The sequence below is a fragment of the Sesamum indicum genome, unplaced genomic scaffold, assembly GCF_000512975.1.
Source record: "Sesamum indicum cultivar Zhongzhi No. 13 unplaced genomic scaffold, S_indicum_v1.0 scaffold00120, whole genome shotgun sequence".
Taxonomy (NCBI): Eukaryota; Viridiplantae; Streptophyta; class Magnoliopsida; order Lamiales; family Pedaliaceae; genus Sesamum; species Sesamum indicum.
In genome coordinates this window covers 38,243-51,281 of record NW_011628049.1, presented here as the reverse complement: position 1 = coordinate 51,281, position 13,039 = coordinate 38,243, and the positions used below count along the sequence as shown (strand labels likewise).

The window sequence follows — 13,039 nt, the reverse complement described above, 5'->3', positions numbered from 1 at the left end:
GTACCTACAAGCATTAAATTTATGATGTTTTCATAAAAAGATTAACAAAATTAAGATTTGGCACTAAAATTGTAAATATATATTTTTCTTCCAGCGAATTATGGAATATAATATAAAAAATAAAAAATAATAAAATTAAAATCACAAAAGAACTAAGTTGCGTACGCAAATACAAACTTTTTTTTCCCTAATTATCATTATGAGGTCATTACTTTTGGCGGCTATGTAGGTTGCACGTTAATTTCGTAAAGATATTCGCAGTTTGATGAATTAATTAAATTGAATCAAATTTGAAATTTTGGTTTCTATCAAAATCGAAATTGGTCTTTTGTCAACTTAGTATTTAATTTTGGTTTATCGAATCAGACCAAATACCAACCTATTATTTTATATATAAAATTCTTAAGCTTATATAGTTTCATATCTATTACATATCATTATACTATTTTTATATTTTCATTCAACAAAAATAAAGTTCAAAAATAAATTTAATTATGACATTGAAATTAAATTTTTCAACAATTTCCTTTTCTAAAAAAATCAATTAGAATGCGGATAATTTATCAATAATTACAGAAATAAATCGATTAATTCAATTTGACATTCATTTTTATATTATTAAATGAACACAGGTTCTTTTTAAATAACATGTGAATTACTTATTAAATTCAAAATAGCAATCTCATTACATAATTTACAGTTCATTTTGTATGCCGAAATTTTAAATGTGACTAATGTTTTGATCTCATCTGCATAAACAATGATCAATAGTCGTTGAGTAATAATAATTAATTAATATTCATCACAATTTTTTATTTTGATCATAATTAAAAATAATAATTTTCTTAGTGTTAGTTTCATGGTCTTGCTATTATTTTTCTTGCTCAGGTGTCTCCTGTTTTCTTTAAAAGAGACACGGCACTGTTGGGAAGCCGAATTGAAATAATTTATTGAATTTTTTGAATTAATTTACAACTTTATTTTTATATTTTCATGAGTTATTTGTGCATTTTTTTATGATTTGGAATCTTGATCACCTTTTAGATTAATTTAATTTAGTAATGAACTGAGAAGGGATTCTATATAGTGGGAAGAGTAATTTTTATGAATGATAAGTAGAGATAGATATACATAATTTATCTAATTTAGTAGATTTTTTTATAGATTCTAACTCACTATTGTCTCGAGTAATAAAAGAGAGAGATTATTAATTCCTTGATAATAACATATTTGGAATAACTTGAGAAAATATGCAGATTTGCTTGTGAAAAACCTCAATTTATGAAAATAAATACTTGTTAAATGAATTAATTAGTGAAGTCAAAGTTTTTAGGATTTATAAAATTTTTAATAATTTTACTATTATATTTTTTTTTTCTCTTGACTGTCCACTACTCCAATACATTTCTTTATCAACTTCACATTTATTATAATTTATAATTATTTTTATCATTTTACACTAATTTTTTTTTTTAAATGCTCACACAAACTGCATACGAACACAACTTGTGATAAGAAACCCAAATTCCATGTCTAAGGTTTCTGGCCAATTTGTCACTTAACTTCAATAATTGCATGAGACAAGTTTGGAGAACGTCCACGCCAGCTTTATGCTCTTCTAACTTCAGGCCTAAAAATCGTCATCATAGTTCTGTTCTATAAAGCAGGTGTGTCTTCATCATAAATTCTAATGCTTGCAGAACCAGAGCTTCAATTTGAAAAATTCAACCCCCAAAAAGAAAATATCTACATACTAAAAATGGCCTGGATGTGGGCAGCACTATCGGTGATTGTTTTGGTTTATCTCCTTCAAGAACTGCTCAGCCTGACAGAGAAAAAAAGGCTGCCTCCAGGCCCGAGAGGGCTTCCGATTTTAGGCCATTTGCACCTGCTGGGAAAGAATCCCCACCAAAACTTGTATCATCTAGCCCAGAAACATGGCCCGATTATGGGTTTGCGCCTTGGGTTCGTGCCCACTGTCGTTGTATCATCACCTGCCGGAGCCGAGCTCGTCCTCAAGACCCATGATCTAGTTTTTGCCAACAGGCCTCGGAATGAAGCCTCCAAATATATAATGTATGAACAGAAAGATCTGGCTTTCGGGCAATACGGCCCGTATTGGCGAAACATGCGAAAACTCTGCACCTTGGAGCTACTGAGTAACCGCAGGATCAACGAATTCGGGGCCATGAGAAAGGTAGAGCTGGAACTGCTGGTCAGTTCACTCAAACGGGCTGCTGAAATGAGGGAAATTGTAGATCTCAGCGCCAGGGTTTCAGGCCTGATTGGGGATGTGACTTGCCTGATGGTATTCCGGAGGAAGTACGCTGACAAGGATTTGGATCATGAGAAGGGTTTTAAGACTCTGATAATGGAGGCACTAGAGTTTGCTGGGAAATTTAATCTTGCTGACTATTTTCCATATGTTGGGTTTTTTGATTTGCAGGGAATGAACCGTAAAATGAAGAGCCTGAGCAAGACTTTCGATCGGTTCCTCGAGAAACTCATTGATGATCATGTTAAGAACAAGCAAAAGAAGAAGCAGACTAAGGACTTTGTCGATACGATGATGGAGATTATGGAGTCTGGAAACGCGGAATTCCAATTTGATCGCCGCCATGTCAAGGCCGTGCTTTTGGTACCTAGTTTGATTATGTTCTAACGACAATTTCCATATTCACTATGTTCTATTGATCGCATACCAAAGTGTTGAGAGCCTTGCATTTTATGAAATTAGTTCGTATGGTACGCTTTCCTGTGTGTATAATAAATAACATTGTATGTTTTAAAATATGTTATGAATATATATATATATATATTTTTTTTTTTTTAAAAAGGAAAAAAACAAAGAAAGAAAGAGAGTAACAAAGAAAAAATAGAAAATTAATATAAAGGTATTATTGGTATAATAATAAAATTGATATTGCAATGTCATAATAATCGTTTGTGAGAGAAAAAAGGCTTTCTCTTTTTATTTCATGAAATGATATGACTCCATTTATAATACAAACTGAATTTCTAGGCAAATTGCAATTTTCATGGTACGTGACAAGGGATTCTATATTTTTGGTTATTTATTTGATGCAAATTTTAAAATGGTTAAAAATTTGAACATTTTTACACATTTAAATGGCAAAATCACGTATCCTATACCTAATTGTTGTTTTTTTTTATGAAACGTGACTTTTTGGAACTAAATGTGTAGAAAAAATTTAAATATTATAACTGATACCAAAAGTGTAGAATCCCGTATCCTATACGACAAAAATATTTAGGGCAAATTTGCATTTTTTGATCCTACATAATATGATGGTCTAAACTTTTAGCTCCAAAAATTGGAATGTTTTGACACATTTAGCTAGAACCCGAAAGCACTTTTCATCAAAAAATAATTGCCATGTGCAGGACACGTGACGTCGCAGTTGGACTTGAACTTAATATAAAAAGTTCATTTGTCTAATAAACTTCTTATGTCGGAGAAGAAAATATAAGTGTATAAAACTCACCCGCACAATGCCTCATATACTTATCGATTCCCATCATTCTCCTATATGGGACAAACATCTTTCTCATTTTCTCAACCTAATTTATGAATTTTTCATATAACTTGTATTAAAATTACAGAAGATCGAACTATCTAAATTTTGTGTTTCATGTTTTAATTTAAAGTTGTGTTTGCTTATTGTTATGCTACAACACAAAGAAATTGTTTTTGTGTCAGGATATACTCATAGCGGGAATAGACACTTCAACATCAGCAATAGAATGGGCACTCGCGGAACTCATCAGGCACCCACGAGTAATGAAAAAGCTACAGAAAGAACTTGAAACAGTGGTCGGAATGGATCAAATGGTGGAGGAATCACATCTTCATGGACTCGAATACTTGGACTTTGTGGTGAAGGAGACGCTAAGACTCCATCCTGTTGGCCCCTTGTTAATCCCACATGAGTCGATGGAAGACTGTGTGATCGATGGTTACCACATACCAAAAGGATCACGAGCCATAGTCAACGTTTGGGCCATTGGGAGAGATCCTAACGTGTGGCCTGACCCTGAAGTTTTCAAACCCGAAAGGTTTATTGGGAGCAATATAGATCTAAGGGGACGTGATTTCCAACTCTTACCATTCGGGTCTGGCAGAAGGAGTTGCCCTGGATTGCAACTAGGGCTCACGATGGTTCAATTGGTGCTTTCACAACTGGTGCATTGCTTTGATTGGCAGCTTCCAAATGGTATGCAACCAAGTGATTTGGACATGTCTGAGCACTTTGGTTTAACGGTTGCAAGAGCTAAGCATCTTGTGGCCATTCCCAGTTACCGATTGCTTAAATAATTGAAGGTTTGATTCCAGGAAACAGTAAGGACTACTCTATGAAATTGGAAGCACCAAATGATATAGCTCGTCGTGCCATCCAAAGCTTAATGTTTGTTTCACAATACAAGAAACCTTAGCCAGCAAGTTTTTGTAATTATTCTTCATCATTTTTGTGCAGATACTTATCCCTAATGAGGCAGACAATATTTTCTTGTGTATAAATTTTGGTATATGTGATATCCATATACAAGTTTCTCATTTTAATCTCTTTCCGAATGAATGCTTGCAATATGAATATAAAGCATTGTATACATTTTATTTTAATTTCTAAAATATGCTTTGTTAATATATCTCCTCCAAATTATTTTTAGTGATTTAAAATATTGGTCACATTTTATTTAAAATATACTCTTTATATTTTTTTATAAAGTGTATAGAACACAGAAAATACTTACAAGCTCAATATATGAAAATATATTTTATAAATTAAATAAATTACGTTAAAAAAGTACATGTACATATGTGTCAATACATAATCCTACAATACTATAGAAAAAGTATGTAATATAATTTATAAATTTTTATTCAATTATATGTCCACATAATAAAAGTATATCATATAATTACTTAAAAAATACAAAATATTATATTAATGATATTATAAATTTGCATATTTTATAGTATATAATGTAAAATTTTAAATTTGTATTGATAATTAATTTTTTAAAATATTAAATATATAACAACACAAGCAAATATTATGTAAATTTTTTACCAATTATGTAAAATATATAAAAATTATAAATTTATGGACTTTATACAGATTCTATACTCAATATAAAAATCATAAACTTTGAGTAGTGTTTATTCTAAATAAAAAAAATATAATAATTCTAATTATATTTACATAAAGTAATGGAGAAATAAAAAACGTGATATGATAAGTATAGAATCAACCAATAATATTAGTGATAATAATATTTCATAAGTTCAAAGTAGTGGAGAATAACACAATTATGAATTCTATATATAGGGATTTTTTTGTTCGATTACCGAAATAATTTTTTTTTATTTTTATATATATGGGTGATTTATATTAACATTTGTTGAAATTAAGTTCAAATGTATTTACACATTCTGTTATTTATAAAATTATTGATACATCTGTTTAAAAAAGTGTTAATATATTATACTTCAGAGGAATTTATATAAATTTTTACCACTGAATAATTATAATTTTACAAATGCCAAATAATAAACAGAGGCCCAAATATGGCAAACTCACTTTATCCATTAAGGCCCAATATTTATTTGTTAGTGAACCTTAGTTTAAAAGAGATCAATCGGCCCGGCCCAATTGAAAGTAAAATAGGGTTATAAAAGTCCACATTTTGTTACCGTTATATAATACAAACACATACTAACACACTATAAATATGGAAAATTCGATGAAAATGCATTAGAAAAATAACAAGGAAAAACAAAATTTATTCATTATTTCTGACTTTCTGATCATCGTCTGTTGCATTCCTCCGCCTCCAGCCTCGGTTTCTTCTTTGTTTAGGTAAGGATCTCTTGAAAGTCATCAACTCAAAGCAAGTGTTTTCTTTCGTTTTTTTTTTTTTTTTTTTTTTGTAAAGTTTCTTGATTTAGGGTTCTTGATTTTTTAAAGCAATTGTGAAATTAAATGTATCTTGGTTAAAGGAATTTCTCTGTCCGACGGAAGATTTGATCTTAGTTCTTCTTGATGATCATCGAATTCTTGAATTACACGGTCTCAGTCGTGGTATGTGTCTCACATCATGTAGGGTCCAGCATGACCCATTCGTTGATTTGATCCGCACATCTCCCTTTCCTACAATCTTGAGGGGTTTGTTATCTGCAAGATAAACTAAGCCAAAATCACCTGAGGTGTATGGCTCCATGATGTCTTTGCTGCATGAGTAGTGGAATGAGGCCCCTGAATCCACAACCCAATCATCGGAAGAACTGCTCACACTCAACAAGAGTGCATCCGTGATCTCCTCCGTCGCGGCATTCGCTGTTCGGCCCTCCTTTTCCTTCTTTGGCGCTCGACATTCGCTTTTCATGTGTCCGGGCTTCTCGCAGTTCCAGCACACCATCTCCTTCTTGCCCTTGTTCTTCCCCCTGGACCTTGACCTTGACCTTCCACGGTATTTACCCCGTGTGTCAGGTCTCCCTCTGGACTCTGTATGTAGCGCAGAGCCAGATGATCCACCCGTTTGCTTTCTACGGGTTTCCTCGTTCAACATCATGTCTCTGATGTTGTCGAACTTCATCTTCTCCTTCCCAGACGAAGTGCTCACTGAAGTAACAACCACATCCCAACTGTCAGGTAAAGATGAAAGCAAAATTAACGCTTTTACCTCATCGTCAAACACGATATCCACAGACGCCAGCTGTGTCGTGAGTTGGTTGAAGTCATTGAGGTGATCGGCCACCGACTTCCTCTCCTCCATCTGCAACCTGAATAGTTTTTTCATCAGCATAACCTTGTTCATTGCTGAGGGTTTCTCGTACATATCGGCAAGAGTCTGTAGGACTTCCTTCGTGCTCTTCGCTCCCTTCACATGATAGGCGACATTTCGAGAGAGCGACAGGATTATTGCGCTCATCGCCTTTCGATCGAGCACCTTCCATTCTTCATCACTCGTCTTCTCGGACTTCTCTGCAAGTGGTTCGTATAGGTCCTTCCCGTACAGGTAGGCCTCCATCTGCATACGCCAAAACCCAAAGTCGGAACCATTGAACCGTTCGACTGGAAACTTTCCCTCCATCTTAACTCCTTGAACCAGGCTCTTGATACCAGTTGTTAGGAAATGGATCGGATTAAGATGGACAACAGGTTGGAATATGAAGGCGATAAAAGACATACGAATTTGTTAACCCAGTTTGGATATAAATCCTACTTCTGGGGGCGATACCAAGCCAGGAGAAAATACTCAAAGAGGAGGAAAATTGAGGAGTACAACGCACACACACTAGTATGTAAGTCTTCACCACACGTGAAGACAACACTCACTCTCGTCTCAACTCTTTCTCTCGATTATACAGAGAACCTATATGTTTTTCTCTCTACTCTACTCTACAAAACAATGCTAATAAGAGTAGTATATATAGCCATGACTTATCCTTCTCCAACTCAACTTGGGATTTCTAAGTTGAATCGGGTTATCCTTCTCCAACTCAACTTGGGATTTCTAAATTGAATCGAGTTATCCTTCTCCAACTCAACTTGGGATTTCTAAGTTGAATCAGGTTATCCTTGACTTCTTCAAATCAATCTTCACAACTTAGCATTAATTAAATTGAATCAAATTTGAAATTTTGGTATCTATCAAAATCGAAATTGGTCTTTTGTCAACTCAGTATTTAATTTTGGTTTATCGAATTAATCAGACCAAATACCAACCTATTATTTTATATATAAAATTCTTAAGCTTATATAATTTCATATCATTATACTATTTTTATATTTTTATTCACCAAAAATAAAGTTCAAAAATAAATTTAATTATGACATTGAAATTAAATTTTTCAACAATTTCCTTTTCTAAAAAAATCAAATAGAATGCGGATAATTTATCAATAATTACAGAAATAAATCAATTAATTCAAATTTGACATTCATTTTTATGTTATTAAATGAACACAGGTTCTTTTAATAACATGTGAATTATTTATTAAATTCAAAATAGCAATCTCATTACATAATTTACAGTTCATTTTGTATGCCGAAATTTAAAATGTGCCTAATGTTTTGATCTCATATGCATAAACAATGATCAATAGTCGTTGAGTAATAATAATTAATTAATATTCATCACAATTTTTTATTTTGATCGTAATTAAAAAATAATAATTTTCTTAGTGTTAGTTTCATGGTCTTTCTATTATTTTTCTTGCTCAGGTGTCTCCTGTTTTCTTTAAAAGAGGCACGGTACTGTTGGGAAGCCGCATTGAAATAATTTATTGAATTTTTTGAATTAATTTGGAATATTGATCACCTTTTAGATTAATTTAATTTAGTGATGAACTGAGAAGGGATTCTATATAGTGGGAAGAGTAATTTTTTTGTTAATTGAATGATAAGTAGAGATACGTAGACATAATTTATCTGTTTTCGTAGATTTTTTTTATAAATTCTAACTCACTATTGTCTCGAGTAGTAGAAGAGAGATTATTAATTCCTTGATAATAACATATTTGGAATAACTTGAGAAAATATGTCAGATGTGCTTGTGAAAAACCTCAATTTATGAAAATAAATGCTTGTTATATTAATTAATTACTGAAGTCAAAGTTTTTAGGATTTATAAAATTTTTAATAATCTTATTATTATATTTTTTTTTTCTCTTGACTGTCCACATCCCAGATCACATGAAAGTTGGGGTCCGTCTCATTCCTTTGGTACGTTAGATCATATCCCATTGAAGTTCCGTGTGTGATATCTCGACATTAATTTTTAAAGAAAGTGTATAAAGTGTAAATGAATAATTTTTGATGCAGTAGTATATCGATTTTATTAATAGTTTCTTGTAGATATTAATAAAATAAATAAGAAAAAAAATTACTAAAGTTAATTATAAAAAATCATGATAAGTAGGGAAGTTATAATTAATTATTTTAAATTATAATAAGAGATTCGTATCTAATTACCTATTTTTTTAATAATATATAAAGTTACTTTTAAGATTATTATTATACTTAACAAACCTATCAATTATAATCAAAACTTTAAACCACAATTATCACGATGTAAAATATCAATTATTTTCAACAATACTTTCGCACATTTCGAGAAAACATTATCAGCCCTTTTACTCTTAGTCAACATAAAATATTCATACATAGAATCGAAATGTTGCGTACACGTGACCTGTTGCCTTTTTCGAGACGTTGAGAATTTGGAAACGAAAATATCATATAACAACAAATTGATAACTTCAATAATTTCAATAGTATTTAGTAGGTGTTTGCAAACCTTTATTTTAAATGTTCATTAGAGTAAAATTACATTCTTAGTTTTATAAGGTAAGAGTTCCAATATTTTTAGTCTTCTATTTTATAGAATTTTTAAAATAGAAAAAACTCGAAATATTTAGTTTCATATATTGTGATATTTTCAAAATAGTCCCAAAATTGAAAATTTTTACACATTTGGTCCCACAAATTCCGTAGAACAGAGGACTATGTGTCTAGTCTTCTCAATTTTAGGACTATTTTAAGAATTTCATATGTGGGTGGGCAAATTCATTCGAAAGCGATTTGCCTTTGCCAAGGCTCACCTAACTAGGCCGATGTGGCTAGCCAATGAGGTTTAATACCACCGAGATGTAGATTAAAACATCTTTATGTATATATTTGTAAACATACAATGTTTGTATTAATATAATATTTATTTCATTTTTTAATATTAATTGCATTCTATAATTCACTGTTAATTAATTAATTAACATAAAACAAAATAATTAACTTTATTAATTAATTATTATATCAAAATTAAAAAATAAACAAAAATATAAATTAGAAATGGACTTTTGCAGGATTTGTGAATGTGATTAAACAAAATAAATACCATTCCAAAATTAATGACTAAAAAACGTAGGAACCATTCCAAAAAGTATATTAAATCTAGTGGAAAATGGTGGTGGAAAAATTATTTCAAAACATATTCTACAATATCGATCCAATAGTTCCAATAAATATATATATGGTGGGCTCTATTCCACAAAAATACCCACGTCGGCTTTGTTCTTTTGTGGCCTTAATATCGTCATCTTGCTGCAGTTTTCAGATTTGGTGGCTGCCAAAATCGAGATACTTCTTCGTTATACATAAGTTTCTGAAGCAGAAACCAGAGCTTTTAGTTATTTCTTCATCAGATCCAGCTGGAAAATTTCAAACCCTACAAAGAAAACAATTACGTACTAAAAATGGCCTGGATGTTGGCAGCAGTATCAGTGATTGTTTTGGTTTATCTTCTTCAAGAGCTTCTCAGCCCGACAAAGAAGAAAAGGCTGCCTCCAGGCCCGAGAGGGCTTCCGATTTTAGGCCATTTCCACCTGCTGGGGAAGAATCCCCACCAAGACTTATATCATCTAGCCCGAAAACATGGCCCGATTATGAGCTTGCGCTTGGGCTTCGTGCCTGCTGTCGTTGTATCATCACCTGCCGGAGCTGAGCTCGTCCTCAAGACCCACGATCTAGTTTTCGCTAGCAGGCCTCCTCACGAAGCCGCCAAATATATAGGTTATGAGCAGAGAGACCTGGTTTTCCTGCCATACGGCCCGTATTGGCGAAACATGCGAAAACTTTGCACCTTGGAGCTGCTGAGTAACCTCCGGATTGACCAATTCCGGGCCATGAGAAAGGCCGAGCTGTCGCTGCTAGTTAGTTCACTCAAACAGGCTTCTGAACTGGGGGAAATCGTGGATCTCAGCGCCAGAGTTTCGGGCCTGAGTGGTGATATGATTTGCCTGATGATATTCGGGAGGAAGTATGCTGACAGGGATTTGGATGAAAAGGGCTTCAAAGCTGTGATTTCGGAGACAGTGGCGATTGCTGCGAAATTTAATCTTGCCGACTATTTTCCGGGTATTGGGGTTCTTGATCTTCAAGGAATGAATCGTAACATGAAGAGGCTGAGCAAAATTTTCGACGGGTTCCTGGAAAAAATTATCGATGATCATGTTCAGAATAAGCAAGAGAAGAAGGAGACTGAGGACTTCGTGGATATAATGATGGCGATTATGGAGTCCGGAGAAGCTGAATTTGAATTCGATCGCCGCAATGTCAAGGCCGTGCTCTTGGTATGTTGATCCTGGTCCTATATTTATCTCATCTTCTAGTTGACCGCATCAAGGCCCGCCTATTTGCCTACACTCAAGTCCATCCACCATAATTAATACTAGATTTGGACACAATATCACTTCATCATTGTGAGGAGAATATCCCTTAGTGATTTCTTCAAAACCTAACAACTATTACGAAAACAGTGGGTGCAAAATCCTTAATATTACAGATTAAGATATACAATGAATATAAAATACACATCTTGCGAAGAAAAATAAATATATTTTTTGGTCCAAATTGGATATATAAAGAAATGGATATTGATGGACGGAGACCCAATCCAGACCCGATCTATATATTTTTAATGAATTTGGATTTGTGTCAAATAATATTCATTAGTTTTGGGTTTGAATTTTAGAATTAATCTATAGGTTTTGGTATAGAGTCTCATCCTACCCGTTGACAATCCTAATGGTAGAGATGATATTTGGTCCAAAAAATTAAATGATGAAATATGTTTTGTAGATCTTACTCATGAGATCTAAATCATGAATACTTTATAATAATTAAGATTTAATGATTTTTAAATAAGTATAAATGTTGTTTTAAATTAAAAAATATAAAAATACAAAAAAGGGCATGAGTAATGCACTAATTGTGTGGGAGGTATTTTTCTGCATCACTTTAACATATGGAGGTATTTTACTTTTTTTTTCCACAGGGAATTTTCTTTTTTGTTTGACATTATCAGTAACATCTGGGGGTAAATTATTTTTAATCCATTTTTGTTTAGTCTCTTTTCATCAACCTGCATATATATTTATATATATATATATATATATATAGCTAGCTAGGTTTTGGGGTTTGTGAGTTTGTACTGTATAAAATTTAAGAATACTCTGTCTGTCAGGATTTGCTCATAGCGGGAATGGACACTTCAGCAGCAGCAACAGAATGGGCATTCTCAGAGCTCATCAGGCACCCACAAGTGATGAAGAAGCTACAAAACGAACTAGAAACAGTGGTGGGATTGGAGCAAATGGTGGAGGAATCACATCTCGACAGACTTGAATACTTGGACTTTGTGGTGAAGGAGACGTTACGGCTGCATCCTGTTGCGCCCTTGTTAGTCCCACACGAGTCGATGCAAGATTGTGTGATCGATGGTTTCCACATCCCAAAAGGATCACGAACCATGGTCAACATATGGGCTATCGGGAGAGATCCTAACGTGTGGCCTGACCCTGAAGCTTTTAAACCTGAGAGGTTCATTGGGAGCAATATAGACATTAGGGGGCGTGATTTTCGGCTAATACCATTCGGGTCTGGAAGACGGGGTTGCCCCGGATTGCAACTAGGACTTACCATGGTCCGGTTGTTGGTTGCACAGCTGGTGCATTGCTTTGATTGGGAGCTTCCAAATTGTATGCTGCCAAGTGATCTGGACATGTCTGAGCATTTTGGTTTAGTTACATCCAGAGCTAAGCATCTTATGGCCATTCCCCGTTATCGATTACATAAATAGTTGAAACGTTTGGTCTGGTTGCGTCTAATGCTATGAATAAGATCCTATGGAATGGTTTCATATATATATCAAATCTGCTAGAACCTTGTGGATTGATTTGAATGAGAGGTATGGTGTTTGCAATGGACCATATCATAGATGTTGCACTACAAGAAAATACGTCTATAGCAACGTAAAAAAAATAGAGTTGAGCTAATTAATAAGTAAAATTCTCTTTGCTAATTTATATTATTTAATATAAAATATTTACTTGCTAATGAATGTAGTAACGGAAATTTACTTGCTAATGAATGTAATATAGATTTTGCAACAAGAATTTTACTTGTTTAACAGCATCAAATCTTTTCATAGCTATTGAGCCATTTTCTTGTAATGTTGT

The 13,039-nt window shown here is 33.2% G+C and overlaps 2 protein-coding genes across 2 annotated transcripts; both read left to right on the top strand.

The window, feature by feature from the left end:
• Positions 1–1,616: 1,616 nt before the first annotated feature.
• LOC105179001 (cytochrome P450 CYP736A12-like) lies at positions 1,617–4,582 on the top strand. The gene is made up of 2 exons (XM_011102584.2): positions 1,617–2,638; positions 3,722–4,582. The coding sequence occupies exons 1-2, from the start codon at positions 1,691–1,693 to the stop codon at positions 4,334–4,336; spliced, it is 1,563 nt and encodes a 520-aa protein (XP_011100886.1). The 5' UTR covers positions 1,617–1,690; the 3' UTR covers positions 4,337–4,582.
• A 5,463-nt stretch (positions 4,583–10,045) lies between these two features.
• Positions 10,046–12,790, top strand: LOC105179000 (cytochrome P450 CYP736A12-like). The gene is made up of 2 exons (XM_011102582.2): positions 10,046–11,152; positions 12,046–12,790. The coding sequence occupies exons 1-2, from the start codon at positions 10,277–10,279 to the stop codon at positions 12,658–12,660; spliced, it is 1,491 nt and encodes a 496-aa protein (XP_011100884.1). The 5' UTR covers positions 10,046–10,276; the 3' UTR covers positions 12,661–12,790.
• Positions 12,791–13,039: the final 249 nt, after the last annotated feature.

Bases quoted from the DNA above. Each gene is read 5' to 3' on its own strand.
- LOC105179001 (XM_011102584.2), top strand. From the start codon at position 1,691: ATGCTTGCAGAACCAGAGCTTCAATTTGAAAAATTCAACCCCCAAAAA. The intron at 2,639-3,721 runs GTACCTAGTTTG...TTTTTGTGTCAG, and splicing joins ATGTCAAGGCCGTGCTTTTG to GATATACTCATAGCGGGAAT.
- LOC105179000 (XM_011102582.2), top strand. From the start codon at position 10,277: ATGGCCTGGATGTTGGCAGCAGTATCAGTGATTGTTTTGGTTTATCTT. The intron at 11,153-12,045 runs GTATGTTGATCC...TCTGTCTGTCAG, and splicing joins ATGTCAAGGCCGTGCTCTTG to GATTTGCTCATAGCGGGAAT.